Source organism: Chaetura pelagica, unplaced genomic scaffold, assembly GCF_000747805.2.
Source record: "Chaetura pelagica isolate M959 unplaced genomic scaffold, ChaPel_1.0 scaffold83, whole genome shotgun sequence".
Classification (NCBI taxonomy): domain Eukaryota; kingdom Metazoa; phylum Chordata; class Aves; order Apodiformes; family Apodidae; genus Chaetura; species Chaetura pelagica.
In genome coordinates this window covers 2,369,065-2,391,865 of record NW_009952893.1, presented here as the reverse complement: position 1 = coordinate 2,391,865, position 22,801 = coordinate 2,369,065, and the positions used below count along the sequence as shown (strand labels likewise).

The following is a 22,801-nucleotide window of genomic DNA, read 5'->3' as shown; positions in this document are numbered from 1 at the left end:
GGGTGTAAGAGCTCCTAGAAACCAACATCCAAAGAGCAGTCATCCTATTTGTCTGCAAATCAGAGACAGCTACTCATGGTGGACTCAGGGCAAAAGAGATTAGGAAGGAAGAAGGAGCCACATATGAATTGCAATAATTAGATGAGTACATTAGTGCTAGAACATCTGGATGAGAAGAGTCATAGATCAATTCCTACTGCATACAGCAGCTCAAACAAGGGAGTGGACATTCTGAATTCTAAACATAGCACTGAAACCATCTCTTGTACACGGGTAGGGTTTGACTCCTGCTGCATATTTTGGAGTCAAAATTACTGTTTACTGACAAAATCTTGACCAGGCACAGTATGAGTCTATCAGTTGAAAATACTGACTTTTTTTTTGAGAAAGACACAGCCTTCTCCTAGTTTGCACAAGTTGTTTTGTTTTCATGCCTTAACACTAAATGTTGTAAAAATATTCAAATTAAAAAAGAAAAAAAAATAGAATTTACAAGTGTCCATATAAGTAAATTATTCAAAAATTAAAAATCATCTACAAGGATCTACGAAATAACAATGCTGATAATGACACTGAGCCTTTGGGAAGAAAAATCCACATGTTGTAAGAAGTGGATAGTGGTTTTCTTCCAGGGTGTTGAGTCACAAGGTTGGTCTTTTCTTCTAAAATCTGTTTCTTCAGCTACAGCAGCAGAAGTCTTCGGTCCATATTCATTACTTACTTCGACCTATAAAGCAGAATATATTAGTTACTTACAAATTAAAACCTATTCTGTTCATCTTGTAATTTGCAATATGTAAATTCACACCAGCTCTCAGGTTAGCAGCTAATGAGTAAGTTGATAAAACACCTCTGGTCATTAATTTCCTCAGCTGTAAGACTCACATATAAGGTCAAGAGTACAAGATATAAAGCAATAGCTTTGTATCATGCGTATCACAAAGGCAAAAAACATTTGGGGAAAAATCCTGCCGGTGGTGAAACGTGTCTGAAGCTCACATACTATTAGATTATTTTTAGCATAACATATTGGAACAGTGTAAGATGAATTTTCACCAGTTCAGACATGACCTGATTACAAATGTGTATTTGAGCTGGACCCACACTAATTATAGTCCTCACCACAACAAAATGCCTGCTGAATCTATTCATTCTCACATGACTCCCTGTAAACCATGTTCCCTTGTGTAATAATGGAAAAATCTATTATGGTCTTTTGTAGAAATTTTACAGCAGATAGAGCTTCAGAAGAAGATACAAACAGGACAGGACCCATGACAGAGTGGTGACCTCTGCACAGGTGGACTTTCTCACAACACTGGATTAGTCCCATGATAGAAGCCAGCAATGTCCCCAGAAATGCTAGGGTTAACCCTAATTGGAATTAGGTATTCAGTGTCTGTCCAGACAGGGTTGCCCAAGGCTATAGTAGCACTGGATAAGACCTATTCATCCAAACAGGAACAAGGTTAACTTGTGCAAACCATTAGTATTACTACTACTAAATGATGATGATGATGATGATGATGATGATGATGATGATGATGATGATGATGATGATGATGATGATGATAAAAAACCCTGACATAAGACAAAATGCATTTTTTTTCTTCTAATCCTCACACTTCTGTGTTTTATGTGTAGCAAGCAGTACATGAAGCAATTCTAATTACTACTGAGAGATCTGATTGTTGATACTGTGCTTGAAAAAGATGAAAACACAACAGTCTTCTTTACAGTCCATGTGTTTTAGTCCCATTGAGAACATGATTATTTTTTCCACTCCCTCTGTTGTGTCCTGCCTTGCATACATCTTAATTGAAACTGTGCTCAGGGCAAAGATCCTGCTTGTCCTTCTCTGGCTGCCTCATGGAGTTATAGACAGAATGAAGAGCAAACAGATAAGCTACAATCATTCATAATTGCATTAAAAAATGCTTTTCACCAGAACAAGATCCAATTTAACCTCTTCTCAGGGGTGAAAAGGAACATTAACTTGCTAATATTTAATAATTACAGCAGCACTAAGCAGACATTATACTGAATATGAGTACTCGACACAACTAGACTTTCTTCTACATAGTTTTGATGAGGCCACAGAAACTTGTATTTTCAATTGACTATGTTTAGTTAGTTTATAAATGAAATAAAGGAAATAAAAGGCATGAGAAAAGGGCAAATATAGTCAAGCTTTCATTTAGGAAAAGCATCATTCTAATTTTTCCCATGATTGAAGTTGTAAGGGTGGCAAAAGATCTGTAACCTTTATTAAGGCTTTGACTGTATTTAACAAGCATTATTCATGTTCAATTCTAAGAGAAGAGAAAGGGAGGCTTTCACAGCCTGGGTACCAGACATCACATTTCTTATGGACTCGATGGATTCTTAGATGATATATAATTGATAACTGGTTAGCAGTTAACCCATTAAAGGAGTCAAGAAGGCTGATGTACTGCAGACAGATAAGCATCTGAAAATTTCTAGCACAATCCACTGTCTATTCAAATTGTTTCCAGAAATTTGGCTTTTAATTCAGACTTTGATCACTGATATTATTTTTCCTCCCTGCTTAGGTAAAGATCTTCTCTAGATCTTTCAGAGCATAAAACCAAAATATAAATAAAGAACAAAACACAATATAATTTGTCTTCTAGTTTTATACTTCTAGCAGCGACAAAGAGGCCAGAGATGGTCCTCTCAGCTGTACAAGAATACCCATACATGACATTTATTCTCCAGTATTGCAGCCTCATGGCAACCTCAGAATCCACTGAGCTACTTAACCAAAATCTGCTATTGAAGAACAAATTCTCAGAATCTGTGGCTTCTTTACTGCAAAACAAATGAACACCATTTGCAGGAACATATTTTTAAATATTTTGTGAAAACATCTTTTTTCCTCTCCTTTAGTTATTAGTAAGTTTGCTAAGAAAGTAGTAAACATTTATCCACCTAATAATTCAATATTAACCTGAATGCAGGTTTTGAGATTAAAATCTTTTATGGAGAGGTGTAAACACTGTAGCTGTATCTTTCTTCCTCCTGGATGCCAATTTCACTTTTTGAGCCTAGCAGCTTATTCAGAATGGCCAAAACCCCAATTTACTGCCATCTTTCCTCTCACAGAAAATGTATCAAAAGTAGCCTGTAATGAGGTATTACTGAAAATGCAGATTCCAAGGTAGAGGGTGTACTTAATGCCATGTTAAACTATTTATTATTTTTGTTTCTTTAATGTGATACTTCATCCTCTTCTGACATACACCATCATGCTCTTGAGGTAGGGCTTTTTCTCTTTTTTGGGCCTTCATAATCCTACAGTATTTGCTCACCACATATGAGTAAAATTTTGTCGATATTTATTTCTACAAGCTGACAGCTGCAGTACAAGTGAAAGATATTTTTAAAACATGCGATAATTAATAAAGTTACAAGCAAAGTTCAAGTGTCAAGTGCTGACTCAACATATTTGGTTAGCAATTGTCCAGTTTAAAATTCCTAGCACAGTTACACATGCATACAGCAGGAAAATCCTCCAAACCCATTTTAATTCTGTTTGCTGCTAAGTAAAATGTAGCAAGTAAGTCATTACATCAGTTTCAGCCAATCACCTGCATATGGGTTTCATGTTGCATTCAAGATTCATTAAAAGCCCAAAGGTAAAATTTTACAGGCAAAAAGCATCAGGGCAACAACTCACAGGCATCAAAGAAGTATTCCCAAATGAACATACTCTGTTTTAACAATAATACTTTGAAATATAATATATTAGAAGTTATCTGAGCTTCTGCCAAAATATATGTACTAGCAATGTTTCCCCGTATCTTGATTTATTCCAAATAAAATAAACAGCTACTTATCTAAAATTATTCTTTAGGTAGCAGAGTAGGAAGAGTCTATGAGATCATTTTCATGGATTTTTCATGGATTTTCATGGTGGAAGGAAATAAGTGATGACAAAGAGATGATGAACTTCTAGTGAAACTCTACAGATAGAGATATTTTAAGCTGACTAACAGATTTTCAGCAAACATTTTTATTTCAGTAGCTAGACAATTGTAAAAGCCTCTGCTTTTCTGTAAATGGGCTAATCTCATTAAGATTCATGCAGCAGCCATAAACTAGGTCTTTTCTTGCTAAAAAGTCAGCAGGGAAGCAATTCCATCCTTCACTGAGAGCCTCTCCTTGTGTTAAGCCAAAGCACGACATGGCAGATGTGGTGATATCCACTAATCCTCGCTTTAGCAGATACGTCATCAGTGACAAAGTGTCCTTACTCATATGTTTTATGTGAATTATTTTTTAATTAAGTTCTAATTAAAATATAATTAAATTATTAGTAATCTGATGCCAAAATTATTTCAAGAGAAGGTTAGCTTTCAGTCCAGTTAGAAGGATTAATGTGGTCCGTAGGACCAGAACCTTACCTACAGGCTTTACAGGCTTTAACTCAACATGTTCCTGGGGGGGCTGTCGGTAGGAGTATGTGTCAAGTCCACCTATGAAATCAACTGAAAATACAACAGTTCCAGAAATGAACAAATGGAAATGAAAATATGTCAACTGAAAAAAAACCCAAAACAACAGACAAAATATGTCTAAAAAAAATATTAGTAAGCGCATGCACAGCTTTGCATACTAGAAACAAACAAGTAGATAAAAATGCTGTGGAAGCTGATTAAAGAAGGCTCAGTGCCCTGTCTTCCTTGGGGGTCTTGTAGCCTTCTGCCTGGCAAGACAGACTACCAGCTGGCTGGCCAGATATGCACACTCCTGCCAGCATGCATGCAAAATGAACATCCCTGGATCTGCAGAGTGTAGACAGTGGGGTGACACAGCTGCTGCTCTTTAGGCCGATCTCAGCATACACTTCATAATTTGCTTTTGACTCCTTCTGAAGTTTTAAAAAATGTAGGAGGTTGAAACAATTTAGCTTGTGAACACAATTTTGCCTAAGCTCTTACAAATCAATGGATGCATGGGAATGCAACAAAACAAGGACAACCAAAGGTGTGTCCCCTGAGTTGAATCACAGAATCACAGAAACATTCCAGTTGGAAAAGACCTGTAAGATAATAAAGTCCAACACTAACCTAACTCTACCAACCATTAACTCTACCAATCCCAGTGCTTATATCATGCTCTTAAGCACCACTTCTACACAGCTTTTAAACTCCTCCAGGGATCATGATTCAACAACCTTCCTGGGCAGCCTGTTAGAGTGTTTTATTACCCTTTCAGTGAAGAATTTTCATCTAGTATCTAATCTAAACCTCTCCTGGCACAACTTGAGCCCATTTCCTCTCATGCCATATACTCAGGAGAAGAGACCATCCCCCACATTGCTACAACCTCCTTCAGGTAGTTGTAGAGAACAATAAGGTCTCCCCTCATCCTCCTTTGCTCCAGTTTAAACAACGTTAGCTTGTTCAGACGTTTCTTGTAAGACTTGTTCTCCAGATCCTGCACCAGCTTTGTTGCCCTTCTCTGGACTCACTCTAGCACCTCAATGTCCTTCTTGTGGTGAGGGGCCCCAAAACCAAACACAGTATTTGAGGTGCTGCCTCACCAGTGCCGAGTACAGGGGTACAGCCACTTCCCTAGTTCTGCTGGCTATGTTATTTTTGATACAAGCCAGGATGCTGTTGTCCTTCTTGGCCACCTGGGCACACTGCTGGCTTATATTCAGCTCGCTGTCGATCAACATCCCCAGGTCCTTTCCTCTGGGCATCATTCCAGCGATTCCTCCCCAGGCCTGTAGCATCGCACAGGGCTGTTGTGGCCCAAGTGCAGGACCCTGCACTTAGCCTACAGGAGAAATGAATGTGAAAAATCAGCAGCTTCTTCTCTGGATGAACTTGTGGTGACAGGAAGTCTTTTCAGAATCCTTCCACTTTCTCTTAACATTTCTATGTCAGAAACAATGTGAAGATATCTGCTCTTGAGAAGTTTTTGTTCCTTTTATGGTCATAGTGATTTTAAAGTAAGATATTTTAGTCTGAATCTTATCTTTTGTAAAAATTTGTAGGATTTTCAGCAGCTTCAAAAAGTCACATGTCCAAGCTATCCTAGAAATCTAAATGCAGGTTCATGGAGAAGGCTGTTTTTTCTGCCCATTTCAATGGGCTTTTTGCAGAACTGCGCAGGTGACAGATTCATAGCACATTAGGATTCTTTGGTCACATGGAAAGCAAACTGCCTTCATTTGTTTATGTGTAGGCATATATTAAAAGTCCTAAAAAGAAATTAGATTCTCATTGTATTAATCCCTGTATGAGCACCTAATAAGAAACAGCTCCTTCCCAAGCAATGTGTGCCCTAGGCAAACAAAAGAAAGAAATTGCTTATCCAGGATGAGAGGATAGGGAAATGAAGCTGGGAGATTGAAGGACTGATGAAATACCCACTGAAATCTGTGAAAATTCTCCTCTTCATTTTAGTTGCCTCTCCCCTTGAGTCTAGGAAAGGGGTAGTTTAGCTGAAAACAGAACGTGATGTACTTCAATCACATGGCATTGTCCTCACCACAAGATTTTTTTCTTGAAACTGTCCGAGCAGGACATAATGCTGAAGAGCTAGCCCAGCCCACATGCCAACCCCAGCATATCTGCACCTGCTCTTCATGCTGTATTTCTTTCATGTTGCAGCTCTCCTTCACAATGCTGTCACTAAAAAGATAACATACGTAAAAATTGACTTATGCACTAATAGGGCTAGACACTTACAAAAAGACATATTTGCAGGTATATTTTTGTAAAAGCTGATTTCTTGAATATCTAGATATCTAATGTAAGACATAGATACTAGTTCATTTTTTTAAAAAAAAATTGTGTCCATGGTGATATAATTTGGTTTTGTGGTTATATACTTTGGCTTTCCCTGATCTCTGAAGGGGTTTGTTGGTTGTTTTTTATTTGGTTTTTATTTTGTTTTGGTTTTGTTTGGTTTGGGTTTTTGTATTATTTTGTTTGTTTTGTTTTGTCATGGGGTTTTTTGCTGAGGACACATGGTAGAAGGAGCTCAAAAGTATGTTTTCAAGGTAATTCACCACTTCTGGACCACATATAATTCTTAGCAATCACAAGCATCATCCACAACTGTAAAATAAACTATTCCTTCTACCAACAAATCTTTTAGAGAAAGAAATTTTCAATAGGCATTAATGATTGACAACATAGACATGTCTTTGTCTGACAAAGAAAATATATTTAATAGCACCATCCAACAAGTTCTGAGATGAGCTGCTCAACCCTGTTTAGCTTTCTCTTTTGAAATACAAGATACGTTGTACTGTATTAGTCGAAGTTTGACTTAAAAATCCTGTGAAGCTGATTCTCAAGGCAAGAAGCTTCTCTATCACATAAGAAAATGGAATGTGCCATTTTTCATTATGCACTCTACTTTATGGCTGATAGCTCTTTAATATGCAGATTCATCATCTGTTATTTGAATTAGAAGTTACTTTGCATTTTAAAAAATCAGCCTGATTTTACCTGATATTTTCACCACTTATATCTAGTAGTCTCCCAGGACTAAGACCTCAAATGGACATTAAATATAGAGATTTTATTTTTAATTTTCATTCTGTATGAAGATATTACTATGCATTTCACTTCAAATAGTCACATCATAGACATCCAGCTCTGCTCAAATACTTTAAAACTTTACATTCATTAAACTTCAATGATGCATACATCCCTCTGTTTATATGTCCAAAGGTAAACCTCAGAAATATCTGTATAGGTTTCCTAAGGGGAAAGCACTAGGTTAAGGACAATATCGAATAATAGATTTTGTTTATTTTTGGCCTGGATCATGGATTATGGATGATTTCTACCATATATTTATAGGAATAAAATAGTTAACTTCAGAAAGTTGCACATGACAAAAAAGGTCAGAAAGGTCAATGAAAAAAAATATTTCTGGACAGTTCTATAATTCTATGCATTAAATAATAATAACCCTCTCACACATAACTTGTTTAGCAGTAGGGATATTAGGTTACTAAACAAGGAACACCCCATGGAGTCCAGTCATTAACTGCAGTCATGCAGAGAGAAACTTAAAATCCTAGAGAGGGTTTTTTTTAACACACTACAGATAATAGCAGGTTACAGCAGAAGCCAGCTATTTTATCTGCAGCTGGCTGCAAAACATGATCCATATTCCCAGGGAACTGCTCTCTCCTTGTGTCACCTGTTTTGTGGTCATGCTGGATGCTTAATGGCCAGTGTGAAATGTTCCTTTAGAGTTCACTACCTGCTGGGCTTGGAAGTGCAAATCTGTGCTGGCTGTCCGCTGTGGGTAGTCCATTAAAATGATGTTCATTCACTCACGGGTCATATGAGAGGAACCATTGTCATAATCTGCCTGAGTGAGAGAAGTGTAATACGCTGCTGGCTGAAGTGTATTTACTGTCACCAGTAATTTTGAGGGTTATTCTTTTCTAGACAGATGACATTTAGGTTTATCTTGCTACTATTAAACCACTGCATTTGCCCATATGTCAGTTGAAATTTGCTTTCCTTGAAGTTAATGCAGATGAATCAGAGATGTGAAAAAATATTTTCTCCTTTCCCACCTCATCTGGAATGTAGATTCTCTGGTAATGTCCCACCGACCTGCTGGCAGGCCCTGTACACACAGCTGCCCTGGCTCGTCAGCCCATTGGTATATTACTAATTTCTCCTTTCAAAGTTGGCAAATTCGAAGTGTGTCTGGAAGTGCAGGGTGTGAACAGAGCAATGATATGCAGATAGCTAAATTCTTAGTAAATCCTACAGTCTCTTGGCCTGGAGTACCTAAGAACCTATTGATGTTTGCCTCCCATTTTTATAAATGAGAGCAAATACCAAAACTGACAGCTTGAATGGCTGGCACCTTCAGTGGTCTGTTTTCCTTGAGGGGGGCAGGCTAGCAGCTGCTTCAGCATGAGTTTTTATGTACAAAATATTTTCTTAACCCACGGGATTCCAAATACTATTTTGCATTGAATTATTTTCCTTGTGCTAAGATCTTTTTGAATGCTAATGTATTCATTCAATTACATTCATTACAAAAAGTCATGTAACTGGGAAAGGTGTAACCAGGTCACAAGGTAGTAAGAAAAGGAGCCAAAATCAACAAGGAAAAGAAAGCAAGAATCAGGGATCGATGACAAGTCAGTGATAGATGCATAAATCCAAACTTTGGACTTCCCAATGTTTGCACTTGTAGCTTATACCAACTTTCCAGTTAAGCACGTTTTTTATTTTGGTTTGGTTTGTGCTTCCTAGGGTTTCTGTATTTTTGTTTGCCTTCCATTCTCAAGAGACAGGTTATTCTTACACCCTTCACTGAACCAGCCTGACTAACCCAGTTGTCTGTCTGAGCCAAGACTATCCATTTACCCCTCTTCATACTAAGCCAGAACACCTAAGCCTCAAGTCAGGTAGCAGAAGATTCACACATTCTTTTGCAGGATCCCAGGAATAGCCTCCTGTTTATGTAGAGGACTAAAGGAAAAAAAACTGTGCAAGACAATTAAGAAAGGGAGAAGAGGCATTAGTAATCACTTGTGGCACTGTGATTGCTGTTCTCTCTATAAAGTACTAGCAGATGGTAATCAGGTTAAGATAGCATGAAATGGTAGAAAATTACTAAGAAGCAACCTTCTACATAAGCTTTTATTACCAGGAGCTGGAAGGGGAATGATTCAGGGTTCTACAGTAATTATTAAGATTTTGGACCAGATTTTCCTCTGAGTCTTCATCTAGTGAGATAAATCACCATTTTAAAGACTGCCCTTAATTTTAACACGTGAGAACCACACATCTCTGCAGACTATGTCCAAAGAAGCATCCTCTCACAAGTGTCCTTAAAACGGGCACTGGTATGGAAAGTTTAATGGAAGTGAAAATGGTTCAAATCTTATCCTAAATCCTTGAGTCATTCCAAATATGAAAATACCTTTCATAAATGTTGTCTGTGCCATGTCTTTGAAAGCTATTTACATCTATACCATCCCATTACTGATGTTAAATGAAAGGCTGCCTAATTTCAACATTTTTCTTAAAAGGAGTATTTACCAATCACTTTCAAGTCATTAAGGACTCCTTGCCATTACCTGGTAAAAGTCCCTAGAAGACTACATAAGAGCACATCACACACAAGGTCTAAAGAGAAAATATGTCTTACAAATTAATTATCACTAATTTAATATCAGAAAATAATATACTTTGAGCTGGAAATATAGAATTCTTTCCTTCAGGCTTCAGTGATCATCCACATTTCATGACATTGTGCTATCTGCAAATTCATATTCAAATCCTGATGAGGAATAATTTTCCATTTTAGTTTAAAATGTATTGTAGCCCCTGTGAATACATATCAGAGCTTAATCTTTTTAGCAACCATATCAGCATGGCCATCAAATGTCCCATACCTCTCAGCAGTTGGCTACAACTGCAAGGCTAACACAATACTTCTGATGATACATTTTCTTCCTATATAGGTCACTATGTTGTTCCTCATTTTAATGGAAATACTAATGATAATTCTATTTTTCCTTAATTTTTGTCTTTATGACTAAAATATATGTCTAAAGACTACTAAGCATATGGAAATTTTATTCAAAATCACCTTAAACAAATAAATCTGGTTTTCCGAGGTTTATATTTAAAGGTGCTATTGCTAGTTCTAAGGTAAGATGGTTTTAAATAAAGGGAAGTGTAGACTTCTTTCATGCTACAACCAAAGGAAATTATAAAAAACTCCAATTACAACTTCCTAGGTAATTTTTATACAGTAGAAAATTAGAAGTCTGAAAAATCTTGGATCACTAATCTTCACTAATTACTGATTTTCTCTTCCCTGACTCCTTTTTGATCCCTTTTAATCCCTTTGGTCTCAGAATATCGAGGAAGTCAATCAATTACAATCACACAATTACATTCACACATTGTCAGAAGAGAAATAGCGCCATTAGGCTTTCACAACATAGGTCAAATCAACCCACAAAGATGGTAGCTCAAGTAGTCAAGAGTAAAGACTGCGATACAGAGGGATTCAACAGCTTCAGTCCCACCTCCAAACACATGATCTCCACAATAAATGTGTCCAGTTGGCTTCAGAAGAGACAGAATCTCAAATCTGCTTTTTGAAGCTATGCTTTGATCTTTTTTAATAGTCTGACTCAGGGATATATGTTATATATTAATGTGCCTTTATATTTCTGTTGAGTTTGAGGCCATGAACTGCAGTGCTCTGTTAAAAATGCTTAGTGCAGTTGCTAGGACCAACTGGAATTGATCTTCTCCACTTACAGCTCATTGGTAAGTCACAAGATAAGTGTTTTGCTCTTTCAAGTTGTTCTTTTTCATATCATTTCAGTCCCAAAGGGCTCTGTGTCTGGCCTCTCATACTTTGTTTCCAAACCAATTTATTTTTGCTTCAATAATCTGTCAGTATGATACAATTATTTATTTTTCAGAAAAATTTAACTATCTGTATCTGCCTGGTTAGTTTCTATCCAAAAGTATCACAACTGAAGTTTCTAGCCTTAGCTACACATCACAGATGCTTTAGTATGTGAAATTAGTGTCTCCTTAATGCAAACCTTTTTTGACTCTATCAAATAATTAAATATAAATTTCTTATGGCAAAGCATTTACAAAATCAAATGCTTGACATAAAGCCATGCCTTTCAGAACACTTGTGACATTTGGAGGAAAGGATTTCTATGCATAGAAAAAATTCACATCATCCATTCACAACAGAATAATATTAACATTATTTTTAAAATGTAGGTTACAGAAATGGAATTACCCTTTTTATCAGTGAGTGATTCTGGATTTTTTGTTCCCACTTTTCTAGGGATGGAAGATTGTTCTGGCTTGGTTTGGTGGGTTTTTTGGTAGCAGGGGAAGGGCCACAGGAGTGGCTTCAGTAAGAAGCTGAGAAGCTCCCTCTGCTTCCAAAACCCAGCCAAAGATCCATTGGAGGGACAACAGATGCGCCTCAGCAATTAACATACAGAAAACCATCTATAACACCTGAGCATAGAGGCACTTGGGAGGACAAGAGTTGTGAGGGAGGAGAAGAGCTGTGCTGGGGAAGGAGAGGGGTGCTGCTGGTTGGTAAGAAGGGGAAGAAGATGCCCAAGCAGAAGTTTCCCTGCAACCCATGGCAAAATGTCAGGCTGTCCCCCTGCACTCGTGGAACATTCCCTGAAGGTGCCAGGAGGGGTGAACTTGGCCACTGGACTTGGATTTTGTGACCAGTGGATTTGCTGCCTGTGGACTCTGATTATGCAGCTTTGGAAGACCCTGGTGCCAGGAGAGTTGCTGTTCCCAAAGCAGCCTGTGACTCTGTGGGAGGCCCACACTAGAGAAGTTTGCTTTGGACCTCATGGGAAGGACTCATGAAGGAGAGGTTTGTGGATTTCCCATTGGAGGGACCCTGTGGGTAAGCAGGGAAGGACCATAAGGAATTCTTGCTGAGGAGGATGGCACGGCATGAACCACCAACCCATGAACTGACTCTAAACCCCATCCCTTGTCCCCCTGTGCCACTGGGGGGAAGGAGGGAGAGAAACTGGGAACAAAGTAATTAGGGCCTGGGAAGAAGAGAGGGGTGGGGGTAACATACGGAAGAACTGCTGTCTTTGTTGTCTGTGTCCTGTGTGTGTTTGATTGGTGAGAAAGTATTATTTTTTCCTCAAGTCGAGTCTGCTTTACCCAGGACACTAATTGGTGAAGAACCCTCCTTGTCCTTTGTCTCAACCCATGAGCTTTGTCCTCCTAATCCCAGAGTGTGTGTGTGTGGGGAGTTGAGCGAGCGGCCATGGGGCTGCTCCTTTGTTGTTGTGTTGGGCCCAAAACCACAACAAAGACTGTTCCTGAGCTTTGCTGCTCTCAACCTCTGTGACATGATATTACTTCATGTGTTTGTATCTTTACTTGTCTTAAGAAGAGTGAGCAGGATTGAGCTGAGGATGTTCAGTAGAGCGTGTCTGTGTGCATGACACAGCACAGGACCACTGACAAGAAGCAAGGAGCTGGTCCTTAAGCCGAGCCTGCAGTAAGGAGCAGCAAATGGCAAGTGTTAGAGCTGATGGAGAAAAGGCACTGCTAAGGACCAGGCAAAGTTTGCTGCAATTCAAGAAGACATAGACTTGGCTGAAACTCAGATGGGAAGCATGGTTCTCCAAACACATGGACACACAAGAAGGGAGGAAATGTTATAAGCCTCTTATTTCTATTCTGTATGACCTAGTAACTTTGAGTTTTCCATTTAAGAAGTGTGCTAGCTTATAATCCAATTAATTCTGCCTTTTTTGAGTTTTGTGTTGTTGTTTTTTTTGGAGGCTGTCTATAGAGAAGAATATGCAAATCTAGTTCAAAACTCTGGCTGACTAAAGCTCTGTCACATTCAGCTCACATTGCAATTTTCCTTGAATTTACTTTACGGTCCTATTTCCAAACCTTTGGTTTAAAATCCACTTTACATTTCTGCCCATTAATGTCTTTTGCCGTCAGTCAGGAAAGTAATCTTCTTCACTGACCCCTTCTTTATTAGTAGCTGATTTTTCTGGGGTCCAGATGCATAACTATCATCTTTACCTTGAAAGACTTGACATTTGAAGTTGCTGCACATGCTAAAACATGTACTTCTCGAAGCCTGAGAGGTCAGGTATCAGCTTTTCCAGAAGAATATTGATCTGGTGAAATTTTCGACTTTTTGATATCAACCATGTAAACGTTGTGTAAATTTTTTTTCTATTTCAGATAAGGTGATTTTTGTTTCCAAATCCTCTTTCTCATTCATCTTCCTGTCTTTTCCCCCAGGACCACTGGTGACATTCTGTGTAAAAATCCTGCTTTTCCACAGGACATTTGCTCATTAGTGTGGGGTGTTGTATGCATTCCCTCCTCTGCAACTCCTTCTCACAGCTGTACTACACTTAGCTTGAGGAGGCAGACCCCAAGGTTTTTCTACCACACCTCTTCCAGGATTTCAGCCTCTTTAAACACGAAACTATCTTTTTTTCTTCTGCTAGGCAGACAAAGCTATCCCCAGTACTGCTGGAGCCTTCCTCTCCTCATACCTGCAGAAAATCCCACATTCTCCCTCTTTGACTAACCAGCAGGCAAACCTGTGGTCCTACTGTTCAGTCTCTGAATTCAAGTCTACAGATCAGAAATAGAAGCGGATAAGCTCCTTCTGTGATCTTCAGATTCTCAGTATTCTCCTTTCAATCTGTTATCTCCAGATGAACACAAACCAGCAAGCTCTAATCTTCCATTTGTTCTTGCCTTCACTTTTTCAAGATGGGAAAGCCAGAAAAATAACCCCTCTGTCAACCAGTTTAATGCCAGCCTTCTCTGGTCCAAATAAACCCATTATCAAGTCCTTCTATAGTACTCTCAGCCTGCCCCAGAATATCTGACTATCCACTATTTCAAAGCCATGGTGGATGTATCCAGTTAATCCCTTCCAAGTACAGCAATGTGTACTCATTTGCCCCTGAGTGCTTCTCCGCAAATGGGGAAGCCTACTGCTCCTCATATTGTTGTTGCTTTTGTCCTGCTCTATCTTCACCTTCAAGTCATCTCTCAATATTTCAGTATTACTATCTCTATCACCAACTCAAATTAGATCCTCAAAACAACAAAAAAAATGACACAACATTCTCAGCTTTGACAATAGAGCTAAGGGCATAGAGCATTAAAAAACGGAGCTTACAATGGCCAGTGGTCTTATCATATATGATGAAGTGAAAAAAGAAATATCAGGCTTGTCAGCAAACTTGGTGGCTAGGAAAATGTTTTTTGGTTTTTTTTTTCATTGTTAGAAAGTTCATATAATTTTATATTAGAGGAAAGATAAATCTATAAAAGGGGAATAGAGTCTGTAACAGGATTAATACTGATTTTGAAGCTACCAGTGAATTGATCTGCTAATCATAAAGAAAGATAATGCAAAACTGACCTCATAAATAAAAAAATCCTCTCCCTGAGGGAAGATGAAGTAAAAAATACACTACTGTGAAAATCTTGTAACTCTGGAATTTCAGTCCTCCAAAATAACACACTGTGATGATTAAGGAGGAAAAAGCCTGCGTGGGAATCAATGGCAAGGAATAAGAGTCATCATATAAATGGTGAGAGTCACATGGCACTACAGGTTTTGCTGTAGCTAACCTGTAATATTGAGAAAAACACAGATGTACTGAGGTTAAATTTCTGCTAACAAAACCTACTGTTTATTTACTGATTCAAGACAAAAGAATGTCAAGTGAAGTTTAAAATGAGTCCAGCTATGACCCAGATCACAGAGCACTGGTAAGACAGACTTAAAATACAGAGCTAATAAAAGCACATCAGCAACAGAGACTAAATACAAGAAATATAATGTAGACTTTTTGAAAAATAGGGTTTTGAGAAGGAGGCAATATACTGTAGTTGACCAGCCGGCCCAACTGGAAAACCATAGCAGATTCATCACCCATTTTAGCAAGATAACACATCTTGCTATAAATCTTGCTTTTCTTTTATCCTGAAATCATTAGGACTATTGAAACAGCATAATTAGAAAGTCTGAAAAGCACAACATACACACAAGTTAAGGTTCAGTAATAGGAGGAATTTACAAAAGTTATTTTATGAAAGGTTGAAGGTGTGATGACATCTGAGACACAGTAGAGAGAACTGAATAACACTAAAATTCAACAGGAGAAAGAAAAGAGTTTAGCAAAAAACCCTTTAGTTTTAATATTTTATCTTCTCCTTTCTCTTCTTTGACTGTAGTTTTCTGAATAAATTCTTGTGATACTTTATTTGCATGGGTCTTTCTCTTGCTTTGATTTTATCAACAATCAACATTGTTATCCTTTTTTTAAAAAAACAAAATTGAGAACTGTTTTTGGTGGAACATACTGGTTGCCTTCAGATTTAGGAGATTTAGAGCTGAGATTTTCAAAGATGGGTAAACCTATGGATAGTTAATTTTTATTTGAGTTGTTTGACTTTGCCATATTTTGAGAAACTACATATTACCAAATAAAGTGGTCTTCCAAAATTAGCTGTGACCTGAAATTTATTGCTTGGTTCAATGTACTTCACTGCCTTGTTCTGGTTAGCCACCTCTTTTTGAGTTTATACAGTAGCTGCATTGCAAAGTAGCTGTTTGAGTAGCCTCTAAGGCTATAATGTACAATTGCATACATATATTACATACAATGGGACCCATACTGTATTATTTTTAACTTGGATATCCCTTTATAAGAAAAAATAAGCAGTTCTGGCTTTTTAGTGCTGTATTTCAAAGCTTAATATTAGAAAGGAATTGCAAATAAACCTCAGCTTCAGGAAAATTTGGTGGCAATCTCTCAGCTCAGCTGTTCTGTATGGATCTGCTTTCATTTTTAAGAATATTGTCTGTAAGGAAAAAGGAAGGACACTTCTTTCTTCTAAAATGAAACCTCATTGCCAGTCTTTCAGACCAGACACAGGCATAAAGGAAAGGGCATTTAGAACTCTGGCCCTCTAATTCATCCACAGGTCTGTTGAGTGTGTCAAACACATTGAGATATGTGTAAAGGGAAGGCTTGGGAATATTTATCTCAGTCGTGACTGTTCAGCTCACTAAATCCCCAGCACATAAGCATTCCTTATCAGCATATAACCAAGATAATTTATGGCCCAGGGCAGAACCTGATTAATCCCGCACCCTCCTTGGCTCGATTCACTGCCTTGCACATGGGCACACCACTCACTCCAGGCTCACACTGCCCACACCAAAGACAATGATGTGCTAACTGAGAAATTATCACTCAAGCAGCAATAACAATGAAATTATATTACTTAAGATGAGGCCCAGAAATTAGGAAAAGCTGTCTGCATAAAAGTTAAGACCTGGGGGGATGGCATTTACAAAGAGAAGTAGGAGTTTGAAAAGTTTCTTTTCAAGGTCCACAGATTAAAGCAGACACAAAGCTTTTGCCATTTAGAAACAAAGAACTAAGAAGATTGGTACTGGACATGGAAAATGGACTTATAAAGAATCTTCATGTTAATGGAGAAGCTGGGCAAAAGGTAGGGACAGGAATGGGCACCACTTAGGCCTGTATGTGATGTTACATGGAAGGCTGGGGAAAGGGATATTGGATGCTGGATGCTGGAGTAAGATTGATTTGACAATAGGTGCAATTTAAGTGGAAAGGCTACTGAGGCAACTGAGGGTTGGGATAGCATCCATTTAAAAGCAGATTTAATTTGAACAGAAGGGCCCAGTAGATGAAGAAGGAGACTAAAGTGAAATCAGTATTAAATTAGCTAAGTAGAAGCTTGAATCAAATCAGCTAGCTAAAAAAAAGGGCTTACTTTGTATTTGGGAGTAGGAAAGCAATGCACGGACCAAAGAAATATCAAGGAAATCTCAGTAAACAACATATGCCCTCTAATTGGAATGGCTCCATTTTAATAGGAATATTATTTATTATAGTAGCAAACAAAAACTCTTAAATGAAGGTATGATTCCCAGTAAAGATTTCCCAGGAAAATTATATTATTATAATTATATTCCTATTTGAAGTTAATTGTTTTTCATGTATCTGTATCATAGCATGATAGAATTATGGAATGGTTTGGGTTGGAAGGGACCTTAAATATCACCTAGTTCCAACCTCCCCTGCCATGAGCATGAACACCTCCCACTAGACTATCTTGCCCCAAGCCCCATCCAACCTGGCCTTGAACACTTCCAGAGAGGGGGCATCCACAACTTTTCCGGGCAACCTGTTCCACCACCCTCACACTAAAGAATTTCTTCTGAACTCCCTGGATTGCTGGTGCTTTGTTGTGTTGTCCCTCCAGCAGGTACCAGGGTGGTTGAAATTGCCCATGAGGATCATGGCCTGTGAATGGGAAGCTCCTCCTATCAGCCCATGGATGGCCTCATCTGCTTGTACATCATGGTCAGGTGGCCTACAGCAGACTCTCACTGTGATGTCACCAGCCCCTGTCTTCTCTTCAGCTCTGACTAACAAGCTCTCCATCTCTCCTCATCCATCCCCAGGTGGAGCTCTAGTTGGTCGATTATGTAGAGGATGACACCCCCTTCTCTTGTCCCTTGTCTGTCCCTACTAAAGACTTTACACCCATCCATTCCTACCCTCCAGTCACAGAAGTCATCCCGCCACATGTCAGTGATGCTAATAACACCATAGCCCTGCAGGCATGCACACATTTTTAACTCCTCCTGCGTATTTCCCATGCTGCATGAATTTGTATAGAGGCATTTAAATTGGGCTCCCATTGATGATGCCTCATGGCCTGGGATTCCATTATCCTTCATTTCAGGTATTTTCCTTCTGGCCTGTGATCCTTCTTCAGGCCCAGGGCAACTCTTGCTCAAATTGGCTTCAAAGGGGTGGCTATGGGATGGATTGAGGATCCCCTCCCCCAGCAACTCTAGCTTAAAGCCCTCCTTACTAGATTGGCAAGCCTATTGCCAAAGATCTTCACCCCTTTCCCTGAAAGGTGTACCCCATTAGCCCCTAGGAGACCAGGTTTCTCAAGGTGAGTCCCATGGTCTAGGAAGCCAAAGCCCTGCCTGTGGCACCAGTCCCTTTAACCATTTATTGATTTTCCCAATGCAATTTTCCCTTTCAGGCCCATTCCCTTTGACCGGGAAGATTGATAAAAAGACTATCTGTGGTCCTGAGTGTGTGTATACACATATGGGATATGGCAAATTATATTCAGAACCAAGGGCAGAAATGCTTAACATTAATTATATTTACAAAACAGAAACTTATGAGGTACTAGTGAACTAGCCTTTAAAAAACGCTCCTTTCTAGCTATCAGTCTGGACTTCAAATCAAAGCTAAGTGGAGTTTTTTTCAACCTATGCTCAAAACAAAACAATTATATATTTAAATACATATCCAACTATATGCATATACTTGTCCATCTACACACATATATACACATATATATGTGTGTATTTATTTACACAAACAGTAAAAAAATGGCCAATATATGACATAACATTGCTCTGAGAATCTGTTAGTAATTTCAGCAAATAATACATAAAAAACATTTTGTTTTCGATATAGATATTTATAAATGCTTCACTTGTACTGAAGTCTCATTTAAACCACTATACATTTGTGCTTATTTCTACAGTCAGAATCCAAAATAGTGGATGAAAGCTAGTGTGTGCATCTCTGTACCTTTTGGCATCTGAAAGCTCACACCATTAATTGATGTAACAGAGATGCTAAAAAAATTTAAATTTTACACCCCTAAACTCTCCCTCAACTTTGCACAAAAAGGAATGAGTGGGTAACTCCAACTCGATCAAGATGATCAAGTCTCACTTTGTTGTATGAAATAGAGGAGAGTATGTATCATCTCCTGAGCTATCTGTAGTGCCAGGCAGCTGGCTCTGAGTACTTGGGTTCTTCTCACCCACACAGGAACATTTCAAAGTTGTACTATGTGTTCACCACTACTGCTCTCACCTACTAATATTCTGGGGAATATCCAATATTAATTATTTAAGTTAGAGTGATTGGAGGTGGTTCTTTCCTACTGACTTTCAGAAAAAAAACCCAACAAACCACACCAAAACAAAACACTTTTGTCCTGTGTTTATGGGAAGAACTGTGGGAAGGCATCTGAGGAGTCTTGTAATGTGTGTGATGTACGCTTTTCCTTAATGAAAAATAAATGAGCTGCTGGCTTACATGGAAATGGCATCTTGACTGTTTTTTTCAAACCTATTGCCAGGCAAGTTAGTCCAAGTTTAAAGTCATAATTAAACTTGGTGCAGGAAGAGGAAATTAGAGGCAACGTTACAGTAAGGACTGAATCCTTTACTGAAATAGACTAAAATATGTTACTCAAGTGGTAGAAAAACTCAAGGAAGATCTCTTCAGGTTGTTGGATTCACACATTATAGGAAGCTATGTTTTATGGATGAAAAATGGGAATATGTTTACACATGTTATTTAGATCATGCCTTTTTTCATACTTTGTGTGCACAATATCTGGATAAACCTTACATGTTGCATTCCGTATTGCATGTGTCGTACTTTCAGACAGATAACTTCTGATGCTACTAGAAATATTCCACAGCCAAAACTTCACTTTTCATATACTCTTCACTGTCTACTATCTAAAGACCATCTCTCAGCTGGACCAAAGTGTTCTCTAACAGTCCATGGAGATTACAACAATGTACATTTTGCTAGGGGAATGCAAAAGCAGAGGGTGGCATGGGTATTTTTTTTAGTTATTTTCTTGTGATGGATTATTCATCTATAGTATTTAAGCAGAAAAAAGGATGGAAGAATCAAGCCTCCTCTGCATTTTTTTGGCCACTGGTTCAATTAGGATCAAATTTTCTTCTCATATTTAGTGTTTATGTTCTTTAATTACTTGTATTTTATACTGCCTCAGAGGTTTTACCCTTGGTTGTGTGTATTATTTTTATGCACCTGTTTCCATAGGAATGAGAACAAGCAGGTAATGTGTGATAATATAATGTAAAGCAACATCATCAACAAAATTGATATAGTATGTAGCCAGGGTTTAAATAATCTAACATCCCTGCTGTATTTCTTCCTTCATTAAAAACTTCAGAATTCATTGTGTTTAGTATAGGAGTGAGCATGCATTTTCAGTTAATTCACACGCTAAGGTTAACAATAAATAGGAAGACACCAATGGGACTGTAGGGCCATGCAACATTATTGGAATAATAGATTTATCCTTTATCTTTCCAGTATGGGAGAAAGTGGAGTCAGGTATAAACAGGATAGTAAATAGGTGAATCTGCATCTAATCAGCTGTACAGATCTCTGAAGTCTACAGAAACTGGTTCTTGACATTTGTCTCCATTATATGTCTGGTGGGCTAGACCTGGGCCACAGCTGAACTGAGGGAGCCTCCTCGATATTTCTGGTGCTATTTCTGGTCACACTTCAGCCTTTCCTTTGGTTCATGATGGACATCTGCAAGGAGTAGTTGCTAGCAGGAAATGAGTCACTCCCTGGCACCAGCTATCCTGCAGTGTGGGCAGCACCTCTGTGCAAGGAGCAGCCAGACATTTCATGACATTATCTGGGTTCTCTGGCTTTCCAGATGTTACAGACCACATTTGAGGATAACTCTTAGACTCTTCATCTCTGCAGGAGACCATATGTGTTTATTTTTAGAAGACTGTTCAGTTGAATAAACACTTACAGAATAGATTTTGATTATGGAACCATTACCATTCTGTGCCTAGCCCAGAGATACATATAGCCAATGTCTGGAGAAAATCTTACGAAGCAAACCTTATGAAGTTCAACGAGACCAAATGCAAGTCCTGCAGCTGAGTCAAGGCAGTGCCAAGCACAATTATAGGCTGAGCGCAGAATGGATTGATAACAGCTCTGAGGAGGAGGACTTGGGGATGCTGGTTCATGAGAAGCTCACCATGAGCCAGCAATGTGCACTTGCAGCCCAGAAAGCCAACTGTGCCCTGGGCTGCACCTAGAGAAGTGTGGCCAGCAGGACAAGGGAGGTGATTCTCCCCCTCTACTCTCCTCTTCTGACACCCCAGCTCAAGTACCTTGTCTAGTTCTGCAGTCCCCAACACAAAAGGGAAATGGAGCTGCTGTAATGAGCCCAGAGGAGGGCCACAAAGATGATCAGAGGACTGGAGTACCTCCCCTATGAAGACAGGCTGAAAGAGTTGGGGTTGTTCAGCCTGCAGAAGAGAAGGCTCCAAGGAGAGACCTTATAGTGGCCTTCCACTACCTGAAGGGAGCCTAGGAGAAAGTTGCGGAGGGACTTTTTACAAGACCTTGTAGTGATAGAACAAGGGGTAATGGCTTTAAACTGTAAGAGAGGAGATTTACATTAGACATTTGGAAGAAATTGTTTACTGTGAGGATGGTGAGACACTGGAACAGGTTGCCAAGAGGAGTTGTGGATGCTCCATCCCTGGAAGTGTTCAAGGCCAGGTTGGATGGGGCTTGGAGCAAGCTGGTCTCGTGGGAGGTGTTACTGCTCATGGCAGGGGGGTTGGAACTAGGTGATCTTTAAGGTTCCTTCCAACCAAAATCATTCTATGATTCTATGAAAAGTAAGAGCAGTAAGTGCTAAAGCCCAGCGAGGATCTGTGTTGCTTTTTGGAAAATTTCACACATCCCCAGGGAGGTAATTTTTAGATAATCATTGTTTTAAGATACATAATTCATGTAATGTCCAAGAAAAGTATAGTAAGAATGTAGTGTAGTCTTCTCTTTCTTGGCCACCTATTAAACTAAAAATTTTCTGATAAAAACTTCACTAGAAGGTAAATGGACTCAGCCACATGCCAAAATGCAGTTGATGTAAAGATATTGGTAGTGGGTTCCTCAAAACTGCTTAGTTAAGGAAATGTGTGTATTATTTTTGTAAAGGTAATCACACATACAAATATATACGGGTCTGTTGCTAATATTAACTATTGCTAGTTCTTCACTCATTTTGCAAAAATAGCATATTTCTATGAAATGTATCACTGCTGGACCTACTATGTAACTGCAAATATTAAATTGAATGTGAAGAATTATTTCTCATTTGATTTCTACCAAGAGATGCTCAATGATGTTTATAGATGTAGAAGCATATGTCAGATAAGACAATGCAGTAGTTTTTCAACAGTGGTAATAGTCTATGTTGCTTTACTTAATATTTGTTTAATGATGGCATATGGAGGCTTCTATTGATAGCACAGTATGGGAAACTCTTCCTTTTTCAAAACAGATTGATCTTCCTCTCTG

At 38.7% G+C, this 22,801-nt stretch overlaps 1 protein-coding gene across 1 annotated transcript in view; it reads right to left on the bottom strand.

Annotated features, from left to right (window-relative positions):
- Positions 1 to 302: 302 nt before the first annotated feature.
- Positions 303 to 22,801, bottom strand: part of NKAIN3 (Na+/K+ transporting ATPase interacting 3) — a 179,899-nt gene continuing 157,400 nt past the window's right edge. Inside the window, exon 5 of the mRNA XM_009995542.1 lies at positions 303 to 727. Coding sequence (XP_009993844.1) covers positions 714 to 727 — 14 coding nt within the window. The 3' untranslated portion in view covers positions 303 to 713. The remainder of the gene's footprint in view (positions 728 to 22,801) is intronic.